Source organism: Helicoverpa zea, chromosome 20 (assembly GCF_022581195.2).
Source record: "Helicoverpa zea isolate HzStark_Cry1AcR chromosome 20, ilHelZeax1.1, whole genome shotgun sequence".
NCBI lineage: Eukaryota > Metazoa > Arthropoda > Insecta > Lepidoptera > Noctuidae > Helicoverpa > Helicoverpa zea.
In genome coordinates this window covers 6,485,820-6,510,624 of record NC_061471.1, presented here as the reverse complement: position 1 = coordinate 6,510,624, position 24,805 = coordinate 6,485,820, and the positions used below count along the sequence as shown (strand labels likewise).

The following is a 24,805-nucleotide window of genomic DNA, read 5'->3' as shown; positions in this document are numbered from 1 at the left end:
TTACGATGAGATTAGAATATGTTAGGTATACTTGCTGTCTGTCAATTTTATCTATTATCCGACAACGGAAAAGTGGGCAACAGAAAGTTTTATGCTAATAATATATTTTGACCGACTATAAATCTTAAAGCGGTTGATCCGTGGATGCAGGGGCCCGATTCTCCTAATTTTACTTAAGCGACATACGATTCACGTTCGACTCGGTTCGACTGAGATCCAATCCCGACTCGATTACGATTGAAGCGTACGCGGCATTCCGCTATTTTTTCTTTGAAATAAACGTTTTTATCCTTTTCTGTCATTCAATAATGAATCATTTTGTCTGCAAATGATTTACGATTGCAAAATGATTGTACAGCAAACTACCGTATAGACCAAAATCACCAAAATAGCAGGGGCCCGATTTTCCTAAGTTAATAATGTCAAAATCGAATAGAAATCGAATCGCAATATGATCGCAATAGCAGTTTTAACCATATCGGGCATTCTGCTACAAATAAAAGACCAATCGTATTCGATTGACATTTGATTGGTGTGCGATTGGTCTGCTATTTTGGTAATTTTAGTCTAAACGGTAGTTTGCTGTACAATCATTTTGCAATCGTAAATCATTTGCAGACAAAATGATTCATTATTGAATGACAGAAAAGGATAAAAACGTTTATTTCAAAGAAAAAATAGCGGAATGCCACATACGCTTCAATCGTAATCGAGTCGGGATTGGATCTCAGTCGAATCGAGTCGAACGTGAATCGTATGTTGCTTAAGTAAAATTAAGAGAATCGGGCCCCTGCTATTGCGATCATATTGCGATTCGATTTCTATTCGATTTTGTCATTATTAACTTAGGAGAATCGGGCCCCTGCTATTGCGATCATATTGCGATTCGATTTCTACTCGATTTTAACATTATTAACTTAGGAGAATCGGGCCCCAGGATGGGTCATGTCATGGTGAACTCACTCCTGCCTTAGAGAGCAGTAGGTACCTGTAAGCTGTGGATTCGTTATCTTCGGCGAGTTTTACGAATAACTAGATATTTTAAAGCCTGACAACCAATGGATCGACGGTAGGTAATAGTAGTCGCTTCATGCGGGTAGGTACCTACGTACATACTTGACCATCATGGATGATGAATGTAAAGTGGAATCTCCGGAACTACTGCCACCAATGACAAATTTTTAATGGTGGCTAGGTATTTATTTTGTTACGTATAGTTTTATATATTTATAAGCTTCATTATTTGTAATATAATTCATACCGTAAAGCCACACAAACATAGGTACATTACTAAACGGCTGCTCAAAGACCGCACCTGATAATTTTTTTTAAATCTTGTATCTTTTATTGGATTTTCGAGACGTTTTCTTGTTTAAGACTAGATTGTGGCACGTCAGGATGATTATCCCATTTATTGATAATATTGAAATAATCTTTTTTTTTTTGTTTCAAAAGTAAATTAGTCGAATCGGGGTTCCGAGTCAAGACCGTACATGGCAATCAAAAGTAACATGTTTCAATTTTGTTCACAATGGTAACATTAAAAAGAAACGTCAAAACTGTCTTGTCAACGTGTCCCGTTCTCGTCGTATCGTACGAGTCAAATGGATCAAATAATTTATTCGTAAAATGTGCAATTCGAACCTCAGATAAAAGTTCACAATTACAAAAAAGATAACATATGTTTCTAAACAACTCTGAAATAAGTAGAAAGTAGTAGAAGTAAACATGGTTCTACTGGGTAATGATGAGGTAAGTATTTTATTCACCTGCAATATTTTTCGCACATTTGAACTATCTCAAAGCGAACATTTTGGTTACAGTTTCTTGCAGAGCTGACAAAATTGTTTCAAAAAGCAAGAACCTCGGGATCTGTTACAATGACTATGAAAAGATGTAAGTGTTCTAACATGTCTTGAGTGATAAAACATGTATTAAAATAATGTTGGTTTTGAGTGGTTATTCATATCTTTTACTATTTTCTAGATGATGGTCGCACTAAGCCAGAACCTCGTGATGGAAAGCCGGTAATGAAAAATCCAGAATACAAATGTTTGGTGCGGGCACAATCAAGGAGTAAAAAGATATCAACAGTTGTAGAGCAACGAGACGTGGAGATATTCAGTACAGCGTATTCTAATTTACTGAAAACAAGCGTGAATGGGTTAAAACGTTTAAAAAAGCAAAAGAAAAAGGCTATGGCTACGCAGTAAGCATGAAATGAAGCAGACAATGTGTCAAGACTGAAATTAAGTGCGCAATATAGTGTTATGAACAAAATGTGAAGTTGCTATTTAATAAACCACCGTGATATCCTAGCGCGTAGGATGAGGTCCATTGAAGTGTGCTCTTCTCTCTGCTGAGATGTGAAGAGTTGGTCTTGCCTGCAATTGCTAGTGATGCAGTCGCAGCTAAGTCATTGACCATCTGTCCAATGCACCCGATTTTAATATCTTTTAATACTTTGTGTTACATTCTGCCAATAAAGTTATATCAGCAGTACATATTGTATTATTTATACTGAAATGTCAGGGGGAACAAATTAAAAATATAGGGTGTTATATAAAAACTTTATTTAGAATATGAATATTGAAGATTAGGAGTTAACAATTACACTGATATCACATTATGAGACCAATACATTTTGTAAATAATACAATCAAAATAATATCAATTTCTTTTAAATATTATAATTTGATATACAAGTTAACACAATTTTTAATTTTAACAAAATGGAATAGTTGCTGTTTATTTCAATTTTACTTCAATACATAGATAAAACTGAACACTTCGAAAATAAATAATACTGGTTCCAAATTATACATGCAATAATGATCAAATAAATAATTTTAATTTGTTAATAATTATACAATGCAATAAACAAAGTGTCATTTGCATATAGTCGACTATCACATACATATAAAAATGCATCTTTATTGCACCAAGTCAAGGAGTTATTACTATCAAATTATTGTTTATGTTAATTTACCTTAGAGTTTAATTAATCAACTGTAAAAAGATAACATACAATAACAGGCACACATACTTTTAACAAATGCTTTATTTAGCTGCAAAATTTAATTTTATAGCCATAATCCATATACCTATGTCTTGAGAAATTTTATGTCCAATCCCATATTTAAAATTATATGCTCCTTATTACTACACAAGCACCGACATTGAATACCCAAATATTACAAGTCATTACATGATAATATTATTTTAATGTATGTATCAACAATAAAACTGATTTTAAAAAACAAGGTTACTAAAATGTTTTGATTGGCATCCATTATTTACGTAAAAACAATATGTTTCAATCTACCAAATGACTGTCCATTTAATTACACAGTATAAAATTATATTATCGAGTCAATTCATCTGTATTCCATAAACTATATTTTTTCTTAATAATTTTGATTCAACATAAATTCTTTAAAATATTTTTATTTACATTTATAATAGGTAACAGGAGAGTTATGCCCATTTTCACCAACATACCACCGACATGTAAGATTATTAAATGAAAATTAGTAAAACTAGCCCCTTAAGGATTCAAGTCCATTTTGATTACTTGATACTTAAAATTTAGGACCTGATGGTAAAACAGAATCTGTCCCTAAGGCCACATTATAATTCTCAGGATATGTCGGTTCTATCCACTGTCATTTAAAGAGGTTTCGTCAAAAAAGGAGGTAAGTCTATGAAAATGGGCATCACTAATTTTGACATAGGGACATAGGAACTCCTTGATGCTATAGTACATTTTTAGAGGTGAGTCGTTTCAGACAAGCGTTCCTGACTTGATCGTTGCCGAGTCGTTCCGCCTCTTGTAGGACGCGACGGAGATCATTCGTGCGGTCGTTCCGCGCGGCTAAAATGTAGGCGCTACTTACGTTACGGCAGACTAGGTAACATGATATCTGAAAAAAAAAAACATATTTAAGTTATATACAGTTTTGGTGTATGGTAAGGTAAATTGCATTATATGTATTTAACTGTTCATACTTTTTAATTTATTTTGGAAACGAAAAAAATATAATATGTTTTGAAGTGTTGTACCTACTGAATCGTCAAGTGATATTTCTAATACTAGGTATATAGCGGGAACTTTAAACCCAAAAGTAAGCGAGGGGTAGCACTACCATTATTACAGAAAACTTTAAAAATATAAGGCATGGCGCCTTAGCCTTAGCACAACTTATTGTTCTTTCAAGCTGAAAATTCGATACTGTACTAACTAATTACCTACAAACCTAAACTTATAACTAGCCAGCAGCATACAGATTTCTTATCAGTAAAGGTTACCTAGTTCATAATACATTATGAATGTAATATCTAACCTTTATAGTAACGCTGTGTATATCGGCTATGAGTATCTCAGCTTGTTCGTCGTACAACTGCCCGCGGGACTCGCACCGGGACACCACTGCGCTCACTCCGGACTCCAGTACTTGATCGCTCATAAGACTGAATGACAGATTATATATATCTTTACAAAAGGCTATTCCCAATATACTGTTTGTTGATTTGCTTACTAGAGGTAGAATACCAGACAAGTAATTTAAAATTCAAATTACTAGGGCCTAGGGCATGCAATACCGGTTAACCGGTTTCGTTTTTAAACGGTTTTTACCGGTAAATCGCCCATTTTTGCGAGTTTTAAATTACCGGTAAAAATAATATGAAACCGGTAATTTACCGGTTTTTACGTTTTTCTGATAAAATATAGCAATTGTTCATTTAACGTCAAATCTTTGTTATGTAGCTGAATATAATGTAATGTTGCATACATTACGTATTGTAAGAGTGTTAAAGTTGCTGTTTTTTAGAAAAGTAAACTTGTGTGTCCTTAACTATCTCTAGGTTAGATACAAATCTTCTTCCTCATCTTAATTTATAAAATCTAAACAAATTGTATTCATTCGGTTATTCTGTTTTTTTTTCTCATAGCTGTCAGCTCATACTAGGTACAAATGTAGCTAATGCTTATTTTACCTACTCTATGACCTTACTGAGCAAGGGCTTTTACTTCACCACCATGCGGACAGCTCTGAGGACACGGTGGAGCACACAGTCCAGGTGTGCACTGCCTGGGAAGGGTACCGCCGTATTGTCGTCGAGGCAATAGGCAGCGGCGACCTTTCGCGTCCTTCCCTGGTTCAAGCCATGGTCCGGAGCTAGAGGGAATGGGAAGCCGTCGCCCCTTCTGCGAAGCAGTCATGCTCGAGAAGGAGACGGCGGAGCGACTGCGAGTAGCACCTCTCATCCCAGCCGCTGTAGTGGACCAGGAAGACACCACGGGTGCCAAGGGTCGAGAGACGACTCCCGGCCACCGTAGGCGTCGGTCTGTGGGCGGTGAGTTCGGGTGGCTCATCGTTCCACCGTCTGCATAGACAACAGACCCGTGTCAGTGGCGCGTGTTGTTCCACGGGATCCTCAGGGAGATGTCAGCAAACCCAGTGGGGCCCAGCAGGGCCAAGGCCTGCCGGGGCCGCGGGATTGTTCGAAAGAATTACCGCTACCCTGGTCCATAAAACACTTACTAAAAAACATGGGTTTTAGACAGAAAGAGTCTGTCATTTGATGATTTACCATAAAAAAGGGCTTTCCCTTCAATGAAAAATATATTTTTTACGGTAATTCTTAGCGTTTATCCCGTCTTGTGACGGGGTCGGCTTTCCGTATCTTCCTTCTACCACTTCGCTCTATCCTCCTGAATAGACATCTTCCTCTTCGAGTTCGCAGATTTTCATGTCATTCATTACGACACACAACCACCACGGTTTCGGCCTGCCTTTGCGCCTTTGACCGGATATATTGAGATTGCGTATCACATTCACACTGCCGATGTCCTCAGGTGTCACTCCTTTTTACATGTCCGTACCATCGCAGCCGTTTCTCTTGCATTTTGTCGGCGACATCGCGTACGGATGGTAATGACATGTTTTTTGTTACGGCCCACGACACAAAAAACGTTTACCACCTTATACTTTGCATAATTATTTAGTTTTTGCTTTAAAACTACCCAATCTTATTGTTATAATATCACATTTTAAAAAAAATACAAAAATTACCGTTTTACCGGTTTACCGGTAAAAACATTTTTATTACCGAATTTTTACCGGTAATTTTTGTTTTACCGAAATTGCATGCCCTACCTACTAGGGCCGTAATATTATAAATGCGAAATTAACTCTGTCCGTCTGTTATTCTTTCCCGCGCCATAACTGGACCGGTATAAATGAAAATTGGTACACAAATAGTCCAGAATCTGAGAAAGAATAAGTGCTAAGGTTTATCTTTTTGAGGGAAGACAGACCTTGGACAGGTCGAACCCCGGACAGTCGCTAGTTTCACATAAACGAATATAAGAGACGTAAATTTGATAAACAGTGGTATTTCGTACCTGGCTGCAGTTTCCTTAGACGCTCGTATGCATTTGGCTAAAGTCTTGACTTCTATGAATCTGTCGGAATTCACCAGAAACCGTGCTACGTGGATGTAAATGTTCATCGAGTCCAGCTTATGTTCCGTTATGATTCTGTAAGGAAATAAACAATCAACAAAGGTTGAGGACTGAACAGATTCATTGTTAAACTGTTATGGACATTATCCTCGTTGACATAGAATCCAAAATCAACTATCTCAAATTATATGAAGAGCATCGTAACTTAATAAAATTTTAGATATAAAGAAGTAGGCACACACTCACTTGATAGCCAATTCGTACCCCACTTCAATGGAAGGCCCACTAGCTAACACAACAGCTACAAGCCTTATTTTATCTGTATTAGACCCAAACAGCGTCAAAGGTCGTATATCAGACGTTTCGGATTCCTTTCTATTCTGTATAGGAATGGCCTCATTGAGAACTCTTTCAGTCAGTCTGCCGCTGGCTTCGCATGATGCTAGGTACTTAGCGAGCTCGATCTGACGAGTTATGGTCGTGATTAAATTGTCTATGGTAGCCTTGTCTAGGTTGAAGTGGAAGGATCGCGCGTCGCTCGTTTCTGAAAAAATATATACAGAATTATGATTTTAGGAAGGAATAGTTGAGTAACTTATTTTTGTCCATGTTCCTATTTTCTGAATATTTAGTGGTTAACATATGGAGCAGTCATATTTTGGTTACTAGTTGAAAACTTGCCTAGACATTTCTATAACCAAAGCTTTTTAACTCGATTATCCAGTAGCAACTAGACCATAATGTAATCTACGTACAGTAAAGAGACTCTACAAATCGTTCTGTCATCAATCGTATCAATACCTGTTTATGTTCCCGCGCTTGCGTCTCGACAGTGCCTATCAGACCATCCAACTCCACACAAAATGCCATTAACGCAAAATGTTTTACCCACTCACTTTCGAATTTAGAATACCTACAATCAGGTTTAAAAAAAGAACAGCTACATACTAGTAGGCGCAGGAACTAGCAGCGCTAGATGGTGCAAGGCCGCCGCTAGATGGTGCTGCCTCGCATGCAGGGCGGCGTGGGGCGCGGCGGCTTGGGGCGCGGGCCGCGCGTACAGCAGCGCGCACGTGGCGGCTGCGCGAGCGTGCTGCCCGCTGCCGCACTGGACCGCGTATAGCGCTTCTAGGCGCTTAGACATCTCTAGTGTGCGGCAGATGTGCATTATGTACTCCTGTGGGATTAGAGTTGAAATATAGTTAGTTCTTGTATTAAAATGATAAATTTGGGGCCTCAAATTAGAGCTTGCTAGCTATTGAACATTGAATTGAATACCACAACAACAAAAGCATGTATTTATTTCTGCCAGTACCTACGTATATATTTTTTAAATACCGCTCAATCCTTCTCCATGTGAAAGGAGGCCTGTACCCAGCAATGCGACAATAATTTTAAGTGGTCTTGACTTTTGTGGATTTTCGACTTCAAAAAATTGTTAATCCTACTTATAGCAGTCGAATAATTCAAGTTTTAAATGTATTTAAAATACAAATATTAATAATTATCAAAATTGCACTTACCGCCCACATATCCAGCGTACTATCAATATCAGTCATGGCCTTCAGTAAATCATTAACCTTATCCTTCTTCAAGCACTCCATATACACCGAATCCGTGAAAGTCTCTTTATCGACCAAATTGTCATAGCAGTACTTAATCACTTCACTCAAATTACTGTGCTTCATATAGAACGCTATATTCGCCGTATGGGACCCATAGTTTGTCAAGTAATACACACATTCCTTATAGAAGAATGGATCAAGTCTTTTAAGTTGGTGGTCTACTTTTGGCTCAATATGGTTATTATTTCTTCGTAATAATCCTTGGGCTAAACTCTTTTTAGGAGGTAATGTGGCAGTTTGAAAGTCGCTATAGTCGCCCTGTTTGATTTTTTTCACGCTGGCTAATGTGTGCATAATGTTAAGAGCTGGTTCGCTTAGTTGTATCTTCTTTTTGTTCGTGTTTAGTGTTGTTAGTTTCTCGTTTGTTGACTGGAAGTAACATTATTGTTGGTTTTAATCACTTTTTGGTGTATTTTCACATTTTTATTATTTACGTTTCTACTGACCTACTTAAAAAATTGCAAAAAGTCTCAAATGGGATGAGGATTTTCTCTTATACAGTATCTTCTCTAAGTATAATCCTCTCCTCTTTATAGAAGTTGGTATTAACATATACTGACACAATTGATATTCTATTTCAGAAAAGTGACTCACCTTTATAGTCTCAGCTTTATTCAGCAACTGTTGGTTAACAGGATAGTTCATATCTTCCAGCATAGATATAATCTCATTCAGCAGCGGCGGGTTGTTCCTAGGCCGTCCATCAGACTGAACACTGGACATTGAACTCGTTCGCTCCGAATACCTCATACTATGCAGTCTTCTATTAATAAACTGAGATTCCGAAGCTTCTCTACCAAATTCGCAGTCTTCTGTGACCTCAGCACAGACGTTTAAGGCGTTTTTGAAGCAATGGGCGAATTTTTCTCTGGCCTGTTTGAAGCAGCCAGCCTTGAGGCACGCCTTGCCCCAAGCGGCTAGCACGCTGTTTCGGGCGAGACCCGATTTCGTTGCTATTTCTAGGGCTAACTCCCATTTTTCTGCTTCGAGTAAAGATCTTACTATTTGACCTGGAAGATTTGGCAGAAGAAATACTGGGTTTTTAGGAGAAGCATTTGGAGGGTTTATTTTAGTGTTTTTTATTTGTTAATTATTTATTGAAATTTTAATAATTACATAAGTGTGTATCTTAATTCTAAACTCGCCAAACTTTTACGTTTGATGGCGGAATGTGGGTATGGCTCTTATGAAATTTGAAATTAGTTGACTGATTTCAAGAGAGGGTCTTAAAGAACCGACAAGAAACTCAATACACACTCTTTCCAGCAAGGAGTGTATTCAAGTGATATGATACCTACATGAGATTTTTAAAATAAGGAAGGTACTTACTAGGATGTGCGCCATGATGCGGCACGAGGTGTTGAGCCTGATGCGTTACGAGCGTGGCCATAGCGTCCGCGTGTGCTAAGCAGCGGGCCGCGTGAAGTGCACCCGTTTCTGCCACCACTGCTCGACCGCCTGACATACTGAAATTACAGACAAATATTATAAATATGATGTGAAAGTAACTGTGTTTGTCGTAAAAAGGCTGAGATGACAATGGGTGACCCGGAGATTGGACTGAAGCTAATTGTATATATTGCACTGAAAAAGATAGAAATTGTCCTCATTAAAATATTTTCGTTACGGTTATGCGACACACTAGCTCAACAAATTATTAACATCTTTCCGACCAACGTAGCAGTATCTCTTAGACCAAGATCCCCATAACATACGAAGCAAGTTTAAACAGTCATCTGAATATGTAGCTAAATGATAATGCATGTCAGCATACTCACACAGCATCTTGAGGAGTCCTGGAGTACAGTTCAGCGGCCGCGAGAAGCAGCGAGCGTCGCGCACGGACTAGTAGACGCGCGTCGCCGCCGTGAGACAACTCGCGAGCTACCTCGTCACTGCGGTCTAACAGGAATCTGTAAAAGATAAGAAGACATTTATTCACATTAGGCTAAAAATCTGCACTTTTTGAAGGTCAATTTTCACAAGACAGCCTTAAAACGCCCGCCCACAGTGTTTCATCAAAACCATTTATGTACCAACACCATGAATAGTTCGAAAATAGAAACATAAAAACTGATATTTAGTACTTCTGATAATGTCAGCTTATAGAGGGAACAACAATTTTTTTTTATTTTTGTTTGCAAATGGCAATACATTTAAATGAATAGAATCGAGAGTATCGACAGTAGTTGAAATGGGAGTTCTATTTTTTAATTCTTCATTTCTTACACACACTTGAATATACCAGGAACTTAAACTCACCTGGGATAGTCCAAATTAATAGAATGCATCTTCATAATAGACAAGCACAGCGTAACATTAGGCGTGAACTCGTAACTAAACTCCGTTCGAACCGCATCGTTCTTATTAGCATTGGTAGACAGACACCAGTCCATGCACGTAACCCCACTACCGGCCGAATCAGAATTACTACTCATCATCATATCATGCTCAGAGTTAGCCTTCCTATTCATCGTTTGAGTGTAACAGTCGTCACAAACTCGGAACTTGACCCCGCTTGGGTACGTAGGGACTTGCATCCTATGTCGGGAGCAAGCGTGGCATACAAGCCGACCGCATCGCCTACAGTGATGTCTGCGAATGATCATCGAAAACATCGATGTATGACAGAGCATGCATCGATCAGTCGAGTAGTCCTCAGCCCATTGCTCTTTGCTTGGAACCTGTTCGGGCATCGTAAAAGGCATGTTTGCAGCCTCGAGGGTTATAGAATCTATCGACTGTAATAAAGAGTCGTCTGATGGCTTTGGAGGTACAGGACAAACGTTACGAGGATTTCTCATATCTAGAGCCTTTTCCGCGTAAAATCTCAGTAAGGCATCAACGGCATTCCGAGATATGACTAAACTCTCGATTGACTTTATATTGTAGTATAGATTGTCGCCACTTGGGTCTTTTTTCAGGCTTGGGGATATCTTGTTTATTATGTTAGAGAGCATATCCAATTTCCCGTTCATTAAGAACTGTTCAATCATCAGTAAAGGAGACTCTATGAGATCCCAAAACATGTGTCGACAGTTCGGATCGATTTCGAGCATAATTTGGAGTCCTATTTTGATGTTTTCGAAGGACTTCCAGTCGAATGAGTTTTCTGATATGAAGTCTACGCAAACTTGGAGTATTTCAACGTTCCGTACTTTGGACATCTCGTCTTGTATGAGGTCCATAGCCTGAGATGTAGGCAGCCTCAGCAAAAGTTGGTGGACGAGTTCAGGGGTGGCTTGGTTTGTGTATTCAAACATTTGTCGTAAAAGATTCATAACGATCAAATTTTTCATGTTTTCGGATACCTCGTGTGCATCTGCCCACTCAAGACATAGTTTAAACTGGAAGCATAATATTTTTCCATATAAGTTTTTATTAGTAAATAGACATTTTAGGGATTAATTGAACGGAAAAAAAACAGGGGCTCACCTGTTGACTATCCATGAGGACTTCGATAACGCTTTCCGGATTTTCAATGGATCTTTCGTAAATAGTGTACCAGTGGTTCGTTCCCATTATTGTCGCTATCTGTAATTAATATAGAAATTCAGTTTACTGCAGTAATATACTCAAATAAAATACTCATATTTAATTAATATGCAACGTACCTGATCATATAAAGGTATTTTGACTATCCAATCGGAACATTTCTCATACAACCCCTCATCTAAAGCGTCTTGGTTCAGCAGAAAACGGAGATAGTCCAAAACTTCGAGAGCTCCATCCGCAGTCCATACACTTAAATTGTTTAAAATTAGATCCACTTTCAATTCCGGACACTTCAAATATTGGCAATACTTCCAATTGTTAGGAATCTTCGGGTTCGTAGCTAATTTGAGAAGAATCAAATCCCTCAAATTAGACAAATTCGCGCTACACATTAATTGACGCTCCGAAAGCGAGTCTATAATATTCAGACATTTGAGAATCTTTCCCGATTCGAGCAACTGTGGCATAAACAGGAACAGCTTGTCTAAGTCAACCGTAGTGTGGAGGGAAGCTAAATACTTATTGTTACCAAACAAATCTTTCGTGCAATTAAACCGATCCAACTCCATATAGTTGTTCAAGCATTTCGTACGAGCGTCCATACTTTGCTGGAAGCTATTTTCGTTCGGAGACGTATGGATTTTCTTTATAATATGAGCTAAGACCCAATTGTGTAATACAACATAGGTAAGGCACTGCGTATCGGGGGCACGTGGTAATGGCGCAAAATTGGTGACGGGATCCAAAAACAAATTTTCTTCCGGATTCTTATAATCATACACAGCATGAAGCAAGTTATTGAAATTGACTTCGCTGGCCTCTTTTGGGGGGCCAGCCAACGTGATCGACGGACAAAAGTTCAATATTAGTTTCGGTATCAGATTCACATTCAGCTTTTTACAGATAGGCTCCAAGTTCGTCACCGGAATCTCTTTATTGTTTATCATGTTCCCGAATATGTCATGGAGCTGTCGTTCGAGGACTGCGAAATAGGGCACATCGGAGCCACTGTCTATAGAGCGATTATCTTCCTGCTCCAACTGGGACACAGTTTTGCAGTAAATGTAACACATGCGTAGGTAAGGTATTCTCGCTTTCTTACTTCCTTGGCGAGACACTTCGCTGATGTTACACAAGTCTTTGTCAGAAGCAGCGACTACGTTCATATAGATCTGATGATATTTCTGCAGGAGGTTGTGGTCTAGCTCAACAGACTCGTTCGGAGTCACCACCTCTATCAGGTCTTCACAAGACTGTCTCAATTCCTTAGAAAGCTGGTTTAATTTACAAAACTCTTTATGCTTAATAGGAATTCTGCAGTCTGTTATCAACCCACAGATATTGTCGATAAAGTTAAAGGACTTCTCTGTATTCCCAAATATTTCGAATGTGACGCTAGCGATGTCTTCCACAAAGCGTATGTAGTTTGTTTTTTTCACTGCTGCTATATCAGTGCAGCTCCTAACTTCTGCCAGTTTCCTCTCTACAACATTTATAAGGCCGTATGTGATCTCCCTGTTTAGGCCACTACTAAGCAATATGTCAACTGCGTTTATGAAAGGAGCGTTTTGATGGTTATACAGTTGCAAGTGTGGATGGCGGGCTCCTAACTCTATAATGTCGAAGGAATTCGGAGCTCTGTTCGAAGCTAGAAACCCTTCTACAAGACCCATAACCTCAGTAGATACGACAGATAAAGCTGAAAGTTCTTTGGTCGGGTAGCGAGTATCATCTCTATAGTAAATAATGTTTTTGATCTTAGCTATTAAATTACGGAGGTGCTCTGTAAATGTTACTTCAGTAGCAATTTCGGAGTCCGCCAAGTCGAACATCTGCAAATAATACAAAATACCATATTTACTTTTTTAAATATCATATAGCAATTTTATATTAAAACTTTTTCTATTCAACAAAGAAGTTTCAATGAAAATATTTTTTTGAAAAAGTAATTAAGACATGTCACTTGTCAAAAAGTTGTAAATATTATGATATTATTACAAAAACGTAAACTTCACCACGTATATTTTGTATTATTAAGTAAAAATGCTTTGGCTAATAATCTTGGGGCTGAGTCATATACTGCTTACACAAATAAACGGTTTTCTAATGCAAGACACATTCAACGTATTGCTGAAAGACAACAAGAAATACAAGGTGGATCTCGTCATCACTGCGGATGATATCGAGATGATCCACAAAAAAGAATTAAAACCGTTCAAATTAGAGAAAGAGGCAGGGAAATTCAGAGCGTTATATAAGTAAATTGTTTCTATATCTTGTGTGCGTCATCATCATCATATCAGCCTATTGCCGTCCACTGTTGAACAGAGGCCTCCCCCAACAAACGCCAACCGTAACGGTCATGACGGATGTGTCGTGTTGTGTTCAATGAAGTAGACAATTTCGGTGTAGCAATTGGGAAACTGGGTCGTCTAGCTATGTAGCTTAGAAGTTCATTGTTTCTTGTAACTAGTGTGTGGGGTTCTATCGGCTACTATTTAGAGTTGAGTAGCAAACTTATGCATTGTTCTATCTAGTTGACTCATCATCTCCCGAGTCTTTTCCCTTACTATTATAGTTGGGCTTCGTTCCGAGTTTGATTTGAAAAAACGATTGGTGGTAAAATAAACGTATAATGCGTACACACAACACACAATATATACTATTTAATACTAGGGAGCTTAAGCACCGGCACGCGAGCGACGCGGGCGTCCGTCAACAACGGAGCGCATGCGTCGTGCTTCACGGTTAGTCGGGCACTTTCGACTGCTCCGCGCGCGCCGCGAAAGCTGCGCGGCTGTTCCACTTTTAATTTCGGTAGCGAGCCGGCGCGCGTCTTAACCTAGAGGGGCGCGGAGGGGCAATAGACAAGGTCCGCGCTACACTATGTTGGGGTCGGCTTCCAGTCTCAGCAGATGCAGCTAAGTACCAGTATTTTACAAGGAGCTACTGCCTATCTGACCTCGTCAACCCAATTACCCTGGCAACCCAATTCCCCTTGGTAAGACTGGTGTCTGACTATGAACATAATTTTATTATCTACTCCATGGTTAATACAATCTGCTACATTAATTTTAGAATGGCGAGAAAGGCACATTACAAATATGCGCCAAAAATAAAACCAAAAACTACCGAAACATCTTACGAAGCAGCCATCTTGCCGATTATAGTGGTGAAAAGCAAACAGAACACTGTCTTGACCACCTACATAGGAACAGTAAGTATCTAAATGACGTCGAAGTTATTAAAAAAAAAACAAATAGGAAAAGCGCTACCTACTTTTATTGCGTGATCGAGATACAGGCAAATTGTTAATCTAAACTAAAATCATAGAGAAGATCTCTTATGTTTTGTTTTCTTTAGGGTAATTTTTTTGAGAATTCGTACCGATTTGATAAATTATTTCTCTATTCCGGATGGTGGGCTATATTTCATCTAGGTAAGGGAAGGAGTTTCCCCGGGACGCTGAGGAACGCACGGTTAACATCTTGTTTGTCATTTAATTTGATGTACGATAGTCGACTCAAATTGACCTACTTTTGTTTATATTTATGCAAAATTTTATAAAAGAATCGTATTTTCTTTACAGCCTAGCCAGTCTTTGTATGTTGCATGCTCAGGTTTTAGTTTGGCACCAACGACTGTACGAAACAGTTATGCATAAACCTATCTATACCATGAATAAACGAAATTTTATTGTATTCATCTTTATAGTAAATCTTCTCTTAATATCAGTCCGTATTTATCTGTCTTTTAAAATAATTGGTATTCAAAGAATGCCCCAGTCTACTGATGCGTTTAATATGCTGCAAAAATATTGTGTAATATGCACAGAATACTAATTTTGTTGCGTACTTTTGTGTTTGACCTAGAACTAAGATGTAGACAACTTGTTCTTATGTTGAAGAAGGTAAAAAAGGTTTTATTAAGTCTGAAAGGAAGCATGACTCAAAAGAAAGGATTATAACTTTATTATGTGCATTGTGCAAGTTTACGAATGTTGTTTTAATTTCTAGCTTCCTGCTACTACAAGCAGAAAAAGAGAAATAAAACGTAACTACGAAACTGAATACGACTACGATCAATTAATAAATGAGTATTACGATGAAGCGGACAGTGAATCTCTGTCCGGCAATGCGTATCACATGAGAAACTCAGGTACATTGCACGCTCTCTTTGTAACACTAATAGAAATTAACCAAAGTAAAATTTTCGCACGCTTACGGCGAGTTGCATCATTTAATTACATACATATAACAATAACCGAACAATTTGAAAATGTCCAATTGCCGATTTGTTCAATGACAGGTACACGGCTGGTTATGGTTTAGTTAAATGGTGCAACTCGCCCTTAGAGATTTTCGTGCACCAAAGTAAAAAAAAAATCGAGTTGCAACGCAAGATTAAACGATACTATTAAATACAACTATGAACGATATTTAGATAATTGGATAATCATTATGTCCACACTACTTGAAGCGAATGTTAGTCGGGCTATTCAGAAAATATACAAAAACTTTTTAGATGAGAAGAGAAAACGGGTCGCCGGGTCTATGGGATTGTTCGAAAGAGTTACCACGGCCCTGGTATATTAAAGGAAGAGAAAACGGGTCGCAGGCGGAGTCAATTAATCCTACTACATAGCCACTCTCCTAAATCTTCTTTTTAAACTTTATATAATTCGACCATTTTAATTTTCAGGTTTCGAAATATCAGAATACGGAACATTTCCTGCGCTAAAGCGAATATTTTTGATAAGCCCCACTACGAACTGCTCAGAAGAAAGGGGCATAGGAATAGAAGCACTGAAGTGCTTGTATGAAGACTACATGGAACAACGTCAGTCGATGAATGAAGTACTAGCGCGGTTTTGGAATATCTTCGGGATTTGGATTATTGTCTATCTGGTCATTGCTATACCTCTGTGGTGTACGAGAGGTAAGATTTTATACAACCTTCATAATTTCAAGTAGTAAGAAAACTGGAATTTCCTAGAGAATTGAAGTTCAAGGATAGTAAGGTTTAGGGAAGAGGACATGCTGAACCGAATAAATTCCCGTCAATAGAACAGCTTAAGTCAGAAAATTATTTTTTTACGGTCATTCGATTCATTGAAACCTGAAGAAGAATCAGTACCTATATATGCTTTCATTTCCTTCAGAATTGAATGAAGCTGACAGAAACAGCTGGCCTTCTCAGTCTAGTACCTAGATACATCTAAATCTCTAAATAAACATGTTTGTTTAGAGTTTATACTTTGTACAATTATCTGAGAACAAGTTGCCTACAGTGAAGGAAAAATATCCGATAAACTGTGTTATAGTGCTCACGTAGGTCGTTAGTCCGCATTACTAATTAATTAAACAACTAAGCTTTTAGCTATACCTATAATAAAAGCCAATTGGCGTTATTTTGTTCATTGATAACGCGTTCACAAACTAATATCAATTAAATATTGTATGAAGACTAGACTGATTTTATCTTACCTAGGGCTATTGGGTTGCCCGGGTAACTTGTTTGAAGAGGTTAGGGTGCATCTACGGTGCGAGTGGCTTAATGTGGACAAGCGCAGGTTACATGCATTTTAAAAACGTGCGGACCCAGTGATTAGCGCATGTACCAAAAGCAATGTCTTTGCAGGGTGGAGATATGCTTTTTTGCTAAGGTGCATAGGACATTATTCAAAGCGAGAAAAAAATATAATAATACACAATGGCTCCGTTATAAGACGGGATGTTTCTTGATAAACATGGGTCACCATATTTTCCATTTATATATTTAGCGTGACAATAGAGCGTGAACGGTGAATAGGTTCGTAATAGGAACTTCCTATTGTAGAGCATGGACAAGGGCACAATAGTAGCTATATTAACAAATAACAAAGGAAGTAGGTAAATAAGTAACTATACAACAAACACGGTCAAGGATTTCCGATCCATGTAAGGTTGAGGCATAGATAGATAGAAACGAACTTTTATTCCAATCAAACTATCATTATATTCACGTTCACGCAAATAAGTAAGCGGAAGTGTGTATGTATCTTTGTTACTTCTTCATGCGTAAACGGCAGACCGGAAATTGATGATATGTGATAATTTAAATACATAATAATTAATATAGGTATCTTACACGTCACAATATCGCGATAAAAAGGCTCCTTTTACCCCGGTACTAGTAGTCCTTTCCTTAGTAAGGGGCTAAACTCGCGATCGCAATCTATTGGACATTAATTAGGTACTAAATAAAAATATTGGTGACTAATTGGGATAGTTATGACGGTATCATGACGCTTCTAGATCCACTGACTCACTTTAGGGCAATGATAAGGAACGCAGTTATGGGCAGGTTTTAAATTACACATGTGCTATTTGCCATTGTAGGTACCTACACGAACACGAAAACTGATTCTTTTTATACTAATATCATGTAGAAGATTTTTTCTGTTTGCTTGTGCCCTAGGCCCTAGATAAATATGATATGATTGGTGTTTTTTGTTTGCCTTTAGGGTAAAAGGCTCCTAAACTACTCAACCGATCTGAAATTTTGATTTTTTATCGTGATACGGGAAGCACTTTCCACAGAATGTGGATCGATAGAAACATCTAGTCACTGGTCATACTCGATTCAAAACTAGTCACATAATAAAATTAACCCTGATCTACTTATTTCGAAGGTTGGTGTTGCTGCTGCCTCCGCTGCAAGTTTTTCAAGCCTCGGCAGACAATAGAGGAAGCCAAGAAATACGTTGTTCTATATCCACCAGGAATATTCAAAACTAAGTCTGGAGTGATTTACTACGAGCCCACTGAACGAGAGAGAGAATGTTACGAAGAGTTTGAGCATTTCATTAAAACTTTGTAGATTATATATAACTTTTTTGCTTTCGTTTTATTACTTATTATTAATGGGGTAACGTACTGGTTGTCACCCATGATTCTATGTATAATATTATACTCTAAGGAGTTTGGTTGAACTAGATGCTGTTTTGATAAAAAAAAAAAACAATGTTTAGGTCGCCCGTTTGTCGAGAAAGTGTGCAGACTACTTTTAATATGGTGGCGCGAATTTTTTCGCGACTTCGTGTTGCGGACAAAACGGGACTAAAAATAAGAACAGCTAACATTTAGTTCGAGCTCGCTATGCCTATATCCTACTTCCTACTTATATTATAAATGTGAAAGTTTGTGAGAATGTATGGATGTATGTTTGTTATTCAATCACGCAAAAACGGCTAAACCGATTTGATTGAAATTTGGTATGTAGATAGGTGATACCCTGAATTAACACATGGGCTACTTTTTATCAACACACCACGCGGGCGAAGCCGCTGGCTGAAGCTAGTATTTGTATAAAATAAAAGATCGAACTCACCTCTAATATCTGATTAGCTTTGGAGAAGTCATTATGGTAAAGCGCGAGCGCGACAAGACTCGTCGGTTTTGCCAACATTATTGATATGAAGTCAATGCCATTCCCTTTCTTCGATGGATATGCTATAAAAGAAATTGTTCTGAATAAACAAATACTTTGAGATATATCGAAACTATGGATCCTAATAGCAGATTTACTACTCACTTTCATCAGACACGGTAGAAGCAAACATAACTTGTTCCCCATCGTGTTTCGTGTTCGGATTCTTCCTCCTAGTCTTAGGTTTTTTCCTAAACACCTTCAAGTCCATCTCTCTAGCCTCGTCCTCGCTGCTCTCATCAACTTCTACATAGTCCAAACATAGCTTCAGAGGCAGTGGGCTAGTGTCAGGAGACAAAGTCGAAACCAACTGCAGCTTCCATATAGAATGATTCACAACTTTCACCAACTTCTTCAGCCTCAAAGATACCTCATGCTCGTTATCAACTTCTAATTTCTCCTCCAATTTCTCCAAACATAGTTTTAGAGTGTTCAGCACAAGCTGTGTGGTGTAAGAGTTGCACATAAATCCTGCATTGCTAGTGTTAGGGCTTTTGGAGTTTGCTGTTTGTTTCTTTGCGTAAAAGTATGAACAATCTGAGTGAGCCCCACAAGGGTTGTCCTGAGTATGCTCATGACATGAGAAATATTCGTACCTAATGAATAGGCAAGAGAAAATGTTTTCAATCACTTCAATACAGCTTTGAAGAGGTTGAATTGACAGAACAAGACGTTTCAACTCATCCAGAGAAGACACAGTGCCCTGACTACCTTCCACACCTTCAGATGAATTCACTATTGTGTCAATTATTTTAGTAATAGCACAGTAACTATTATACGTCATTATGTCCCAGTTTGTAGCACATTTCTCTTGATTTTTATTTGACATCTTGTTCTTCAAAGATTTCAACTCAGCTATAAAGTCATTGTTTGTATTTAAAAGTCTCGATACTTTATATCTATCTACTTTAGAAAGCCTACATACTTGAGATATGACGGCTAGAGCACTCTGTGCCAATACTTGACTAAATATTGAAGTGGTCATTATTTTACAATTGTTTTCCAAACAAAACTTGATTATAGTCAATTCTCTTTTCACTTCTGTTATATAAAATTGTAGATGGTCATCAACAGTAGTGTATGTATCCAAAATAGAAAATATATTAGTAAGCTGATGGACCAGAGACGTTAAATCAAATGTTTCAGCACTGTTTGTGAGATCAATGAGCACCATGATTAAAATCTGTTTCGTGAAATTATTAATTTTAAATGTGACATTCTTCATATCATGAACTTGTTGTTTGTACACCTGGGCAGCTTTGAGCAGCCAGTGTGTTCTGTCCTGGTAACACAGTTCAAGCATGTACTCTGGTGTCAATTTGAACTCCTTTTGTGGTTCATTCCTTTGCATGAGATCAGCAGTTATATGCAAAAGTTCTGGCTTCTCTTGTGGTATGAGGCTCAGTAAGATCTGCTTTCTGTACTGTCTGTAATGTTCCTCAGAAATATGATGCAGTACCTGACTAACAAATTGGGGCAAGAAAGCATCATTCCATCTGACTAATGAAATCAATGTGGTGAGTCTATCCATAGAGTTTGTTTCAGTCAGCTCATATTTCAAGATGTCCAAATAAAGAACTTGTATTTTATTGAGATTTGGATCATCTTGCTGGGCATTTTGTTGTATGTAGGATAGTATGCTTGTTGTGGTCACAGGATTGTTCTTTAAGTTTAGTTTTAAAAATTCTACGGTGTCATTGCTAAATTCTTTGCATGGTTTTGATTCTTCGATGTCGTAGTAAAGCTGTAAAATTTCCTGGAAAGAAGTATTTGATATATATGTTTGTCAAAATAATTCATATTAGTAAAATAGGATATTGAATTATCAAACTTACATCATAGACTTCTCCTGTAAGTTGATCAAGGAGTTTTAATTTGTATGTGAGTTCTTCTTCCTTCATGGTGGAGTCTTCTTATTTTCTATAACAAAAAAAGAAACATGTAGAAAGACAGTCTTCTATTAGATAATCAGACCAATACTAATGCACCTCTAGTAGCATACAAATATAAAATGATAAACATAGTTCACATGTATACTAAGCAATATATTTACACTATTGTTTTTGACGACCTCCCGGGTCCCGGGTTACATTTGTGTGATGAGCATGCTTGATGGCCGTGATCTGGGTGTTTCAATATGTATTTATAAATATGTATATATGTAGCTATATGTAGTTTATCAGTTGTGTTAGCATCCATAACACAAGTTAATTAATAACTTACAATGGGACTAACCAACTGTGTGTGAAAAGGTGTCCCGACATTATTTGTCCCAACATTATTTAAAGTATTAAAAGCAGGTGTGCGAAAACAATTGCAGTACAAAGTTCAATAAACTTTATACCATAAAGCCAGTATTCACAGGAAGACCAAATCTTTCCATATATTTGATAAAACAAATTGTGTGCCTACAAGCTTAGGTAAACAGTTCCTACTTATATAATGAGTACCTTGTTGAGTAAATAAATCATTATTATGCTTTGTTATCTGTGCTTCTGAACTGCAGGTCACAAGTCATTGACATGTCCCATTTAGCTGTTACTATGAGGTAGAGGCAAATTCTGCCTAATGCGATTCTTGATTCAAAACTTTTTCACATTGAAGAAATTGTACACAAAAGATTTTTTTTTGTACTTTTAAATATTTCAAAGAAAATGCTGTAAGTTGTGAACTTGTACATACAAGATGTTTGGTTATATCGTAACTAGTTAATAAGACCAGTGCAATGCAATCAGCAGACAAAGAGTAACAAAATACCCAAATGACATCTAGAAATATAAGATTAGGGTACCTTATTTACCTTCCTATTATTCTGACAGAACTGTGTCTGTTTTGAATCTATCACGTATTTTATAACCATTACATCGCTCTACTTCAATTATCAATAAAATATAAATAGCTATCGAGGTTCATTTCAACGTTATGTAAATAAACATAAAAATAAGAACCACGACTAAACATAACAAACATACCTTTCTGTAAACAATCATGCGTGTTTATACTGGTAAAGACATTATAAAACAAATTTTGACCGAAATAATCACTGAAATATTATTTGCTGCAGCAGAAAAATACTCATAACATTCGAAGTTATTCACGAACTCTGAAAATAACACAAAACCACAAAACACTCAACAAGCTGTTCGACAGTGACATTGTCATTTTTTTTTTGTCATACCATATGACTGACGTTAGTGACATTTGCAATTTTATTTGTAGAGATGCACCTAAATCATTTTCTTACTACATTTTTCGTAAAAAGCGTTAGATGGGTTTCTTGATCGTCTTTTGCGCGAAACTGAACCTGACTAGCTTTTTGAATATATCATTTTACAGGCACTAAAGTTTTCAATATCACAGCAAAGTCAACAGAGTTCAGAGATCTTGAAGTTCTTACTTCCTACTCACATACTTTTCAAGCAAAAGGTTATTATAATGACATTATTATCAACTTGAAACTTTGACAGACAAGTGACAGATCACAAATAAATTTATGGCGAATTATTTTCGCCGAATATTCGTATCTGTCTCAATTTACAAGTAAATAGTAACAATTTCAGTTTCGTATCTACAGCGAATGTCGAACTTCTTTCATATAAAATCAACTCGATCACTGTTTAGTGGTGTGTAACACGGCTATTATGAAACTACTGACAAGATGCAATTTCATAAAACATGTCTCGCTTTTGTACCGGCCCAATATTACTCGAGAATACTCTGTCTCGCTCCGAGAATATGTTACAGTCTTTTCTAATCCTAGAAGAAGGATAAGACATCCTCTACAGGTTTCGTCCGTGTCATGTTTATATTATTCTGATGAAAAGAAACAGTTCCTAACCTTAGAGAAGAAAGCGCACGCTCTAAAAGATGCATTTGAACACAAAAAAGACCAGTTGAAGGATACAGAACACCGGATCAGACAAAAGGGTGAAGAGATTGTAAGGGACATAAAGCATCAAAAGGAAGTAACTGGTCAGAAACTGAGAGTGAAGAAAGAGTATATCATAAAAGATATACTTGAAACTAAAGCCAAAGTAAAAGAGAGGATTGAAGAAGTTGTAGAGGTAAATAATATCTAAATTCATGAAATTACTAAATCATTCTTACTTTTTATCTTCTAGGGCCCAAGTTCACCAACAAGAAACATCAGTTGTCCATAAAACAACTGTTTACATATATAATTGAACGTGGAAAATCATATTAAACTCTTATTCTCAGAAAACCAATTTTTATGTTGTCAATGAACTTGAGCCTTAGTATATCTTTCTTGAAATTTGACTATTTTACTGGAACTGGAATTTACTATAATAACTATTTTGTTACAGAAAGAAAATGTGTTCACAATACCAAACATCTTGTGTTTCACAAGAATAGCAATGTCCCCGTATTTAGGATACACAATATTCCAAGAAGACTATAATGTAGCACTGGGTTTATTGGTGTTTGCTGGTGTAACTGATCTGGTAAGTTTACGGTTGAAATAAAGGTCATGTTTCCCAGAGATCATTGATATTGAATCTGCTGCCTACTTTTTTACTGAATTGTATAAAGAAATTAACAAAAACTGCTACCTTGTTGTTCTTACCTTCATTTTGCAGTATCATCAAAACTTGTCTAAATAAAATCATTTGTTTTCACAATTCAATCTTACTCTCAATCTAGTGTTGCTGTTCATAATTTTTATTTATTCATATGGCAATGAAAGTAATTTACTAACCACCTTTTTGATTGATTCACAGCTAGATGGATGGATAGCCAGAAACTGGAAGGGCCAATCAACAAAAATGGGGTCTTTCCTTGACCCAATGGCAGACAAGGTCCTAGTAGGCACTCTCTTCATATCACTGACTTATCAGAACCTGATACCTCTCTCACTTACTCTTCTGATTGTTAGCCGAGATGTGGCATTGGTTGTTGCCGGCTTTGTCATCAGATATATGAGCTTACCACCTCCAGTAAGTATTTTTATAGCTTTTATCACAAAAACTGAAAATACATTGATAATACTATCAAACAATAGTCATTTCTTTGAGACCTTTTATTACTAGGTACTCTCCATGCTGTATCAGACATAATTTATGAATATAATATTGTTTTTATTATCATAATTTAATTTGCCATCCTGTTGTTACAGAGAACATTGAGCCGATACTTTGATGTGACTCATGCTACTGCCCAATTGGCCCCCACATTCATCAGCAAAGTCAATACTGCAATACAGCTTCTACTTGTGAGTCACAACCGATTTTAACCATTGTTTGAAACACCTCAGAAGGCTTCTATTCAAATATCCCTGTTAAACAAATATATTGTTTAGCTATCATTCAGTATTCAAGTTTTATGCTGCAAAGAGATAAAGAAAAGATAACAATAATATTTATTATTCTGATTGAATAGAATTACACAAACTGATGTAATCTGTGATATTTCAGGTGGGCACAACACTAGCGTCTCCAGTGTTTGGCTATGTGGACCACCCAGCTCTTCACGCCCTGTGTGGAGTGACAGCTGCATCAACAATAGTCTCAGCACTCAGTTATTTAGTTAGTAAGGACACATATAAATTTTTGAAGAACAAGTCCTGAAACATGTAAATTGAACACCCTTTTTGTTTTGTACAATCATTTTTGTATTTGTATAGTCTTCCATGAAATTTTAGTTTTGTAGCTAAGTGTTAACTAATGATAATATTTTGAAAACTGTAAATAAATTATTGATATACAAAACCTAGATTTTTTATTACCTG

At 37.2% G+C, this 24,805-nt stretch overlaps 4 protein-coding genes across 5 annotated transcripts; 3 read left to right on the top strand and 1 right to left on the bottom strand.

The window, feature by feature from the left end:
• The first annotated feature begins 1,547 nt into the window (after positions 1-1,547).
• Positions 1,548-2,502, top strand: LOC124640502 (signal recognition particle 14 kDa protein). Its single transcript, XM_047178292.1, has 3 exons — positions 1,548-1,752; positions 1,824-1,896; positions 1,987-2,502. Exons 1-3 carry the CDS (start codon positions 1,729-1,731, stop codon positions 2,211-2,213), a joined length of 324 nt encoding a protein of 107 aa, XP_047034248.1. The 5' UTR covers positions 1,548-1,728; the 3' UTR covers positions 2,214-2,502.
• A 54-nt stretch (positions 2,503-2,556) lies between these two features.
• Positions 2,557-23,706, bottom strand: LOC124640498 (zinc finger FYVE domain-containing protein 26 homolog). 2 transcript variants are annotated; one of them, XM_047178288.1, is made up of 16 exons: positions 23,645-23,706; positions 20,895-20,979; positions 19,165-20,815; positions 18,961-19,082; positions 11,709-13,421; positions 11,530-11,628; positions 10,357-11,441; positions 9,873-10,007; positions 9,424-9,560; positions 8,689-9,104; positions 7,993-8,463; positions 7,418-7,646; positions 6,716-7,013; positions 6,410-6,544; positions 4,344-4,470; positions 2,557-3,923 (listed from the first exon to the last, which is right to left on the bottom strand). In XM_047178288.1, the coding sequence occupies exons 2-16, from the start codon at positions 20,958-20,960 to the stop codon at positions 3,756-3,758; spliced, it is 6,852 nt and encodes a 2,283-aa protein (XP_047034244.1). In that variant the 5' UTR covers positions 20,961-20,979; positions 23,645-23,706; the 3' UTR covers positions 2,557-3,755. The 2 variants fall into 2 exon arrangements, with proteins under 2 accessions (XP_047034244.1, XP_047034243.1); XM_047178287.1 differs by lacking the exon at positions 23,645-23,706 and adding an exon at positions 22,032-22,184.
• LOC124640501 lies at positions 14,572-18,454 on the top strand. Its single transcript, XM_047178291.1, has 4 exons — positions 14,572-14,806; positions 15,606-15,747; positions 16,291-16,527; positions 18,263-18,454. The coding sequence occupies exons 1-4, from the start codon at positions 14,636-14,638 to the stop codon at positions 18,448-18,450; spliced, it is 738 nt and encodes a 245-aa protein (XP_047034247.1). The 5' UTR covers positions 14,572-14,635; the 3' UTR covers positions 18,451-18,454.
• On the top strand, positions 22,510-24,785 carry LOC124640499 (probable cardiolipin synthase (CMP-forming)). Its single transcript, XM_047178289.1, has 5 exons — positions 22,510-23,123; positions 23,385-23,522; positions 23,799-24,014; positions 24,194-24,289; positions 24,492-24,785. Exons 1-5 carry the CDS (start codon positions 22,701-22,703, stop codon positions 24,642-24,644), a joined length of 1,026 nt encoding a protein of 341 aa, XP_047034245.1. The 5' UTR covers positions 22,510-22,700; the 3' UTR covers positions 24,645-24,785.
• Positions 24,786-24,805: the final 20 nt, after the last annotated feature.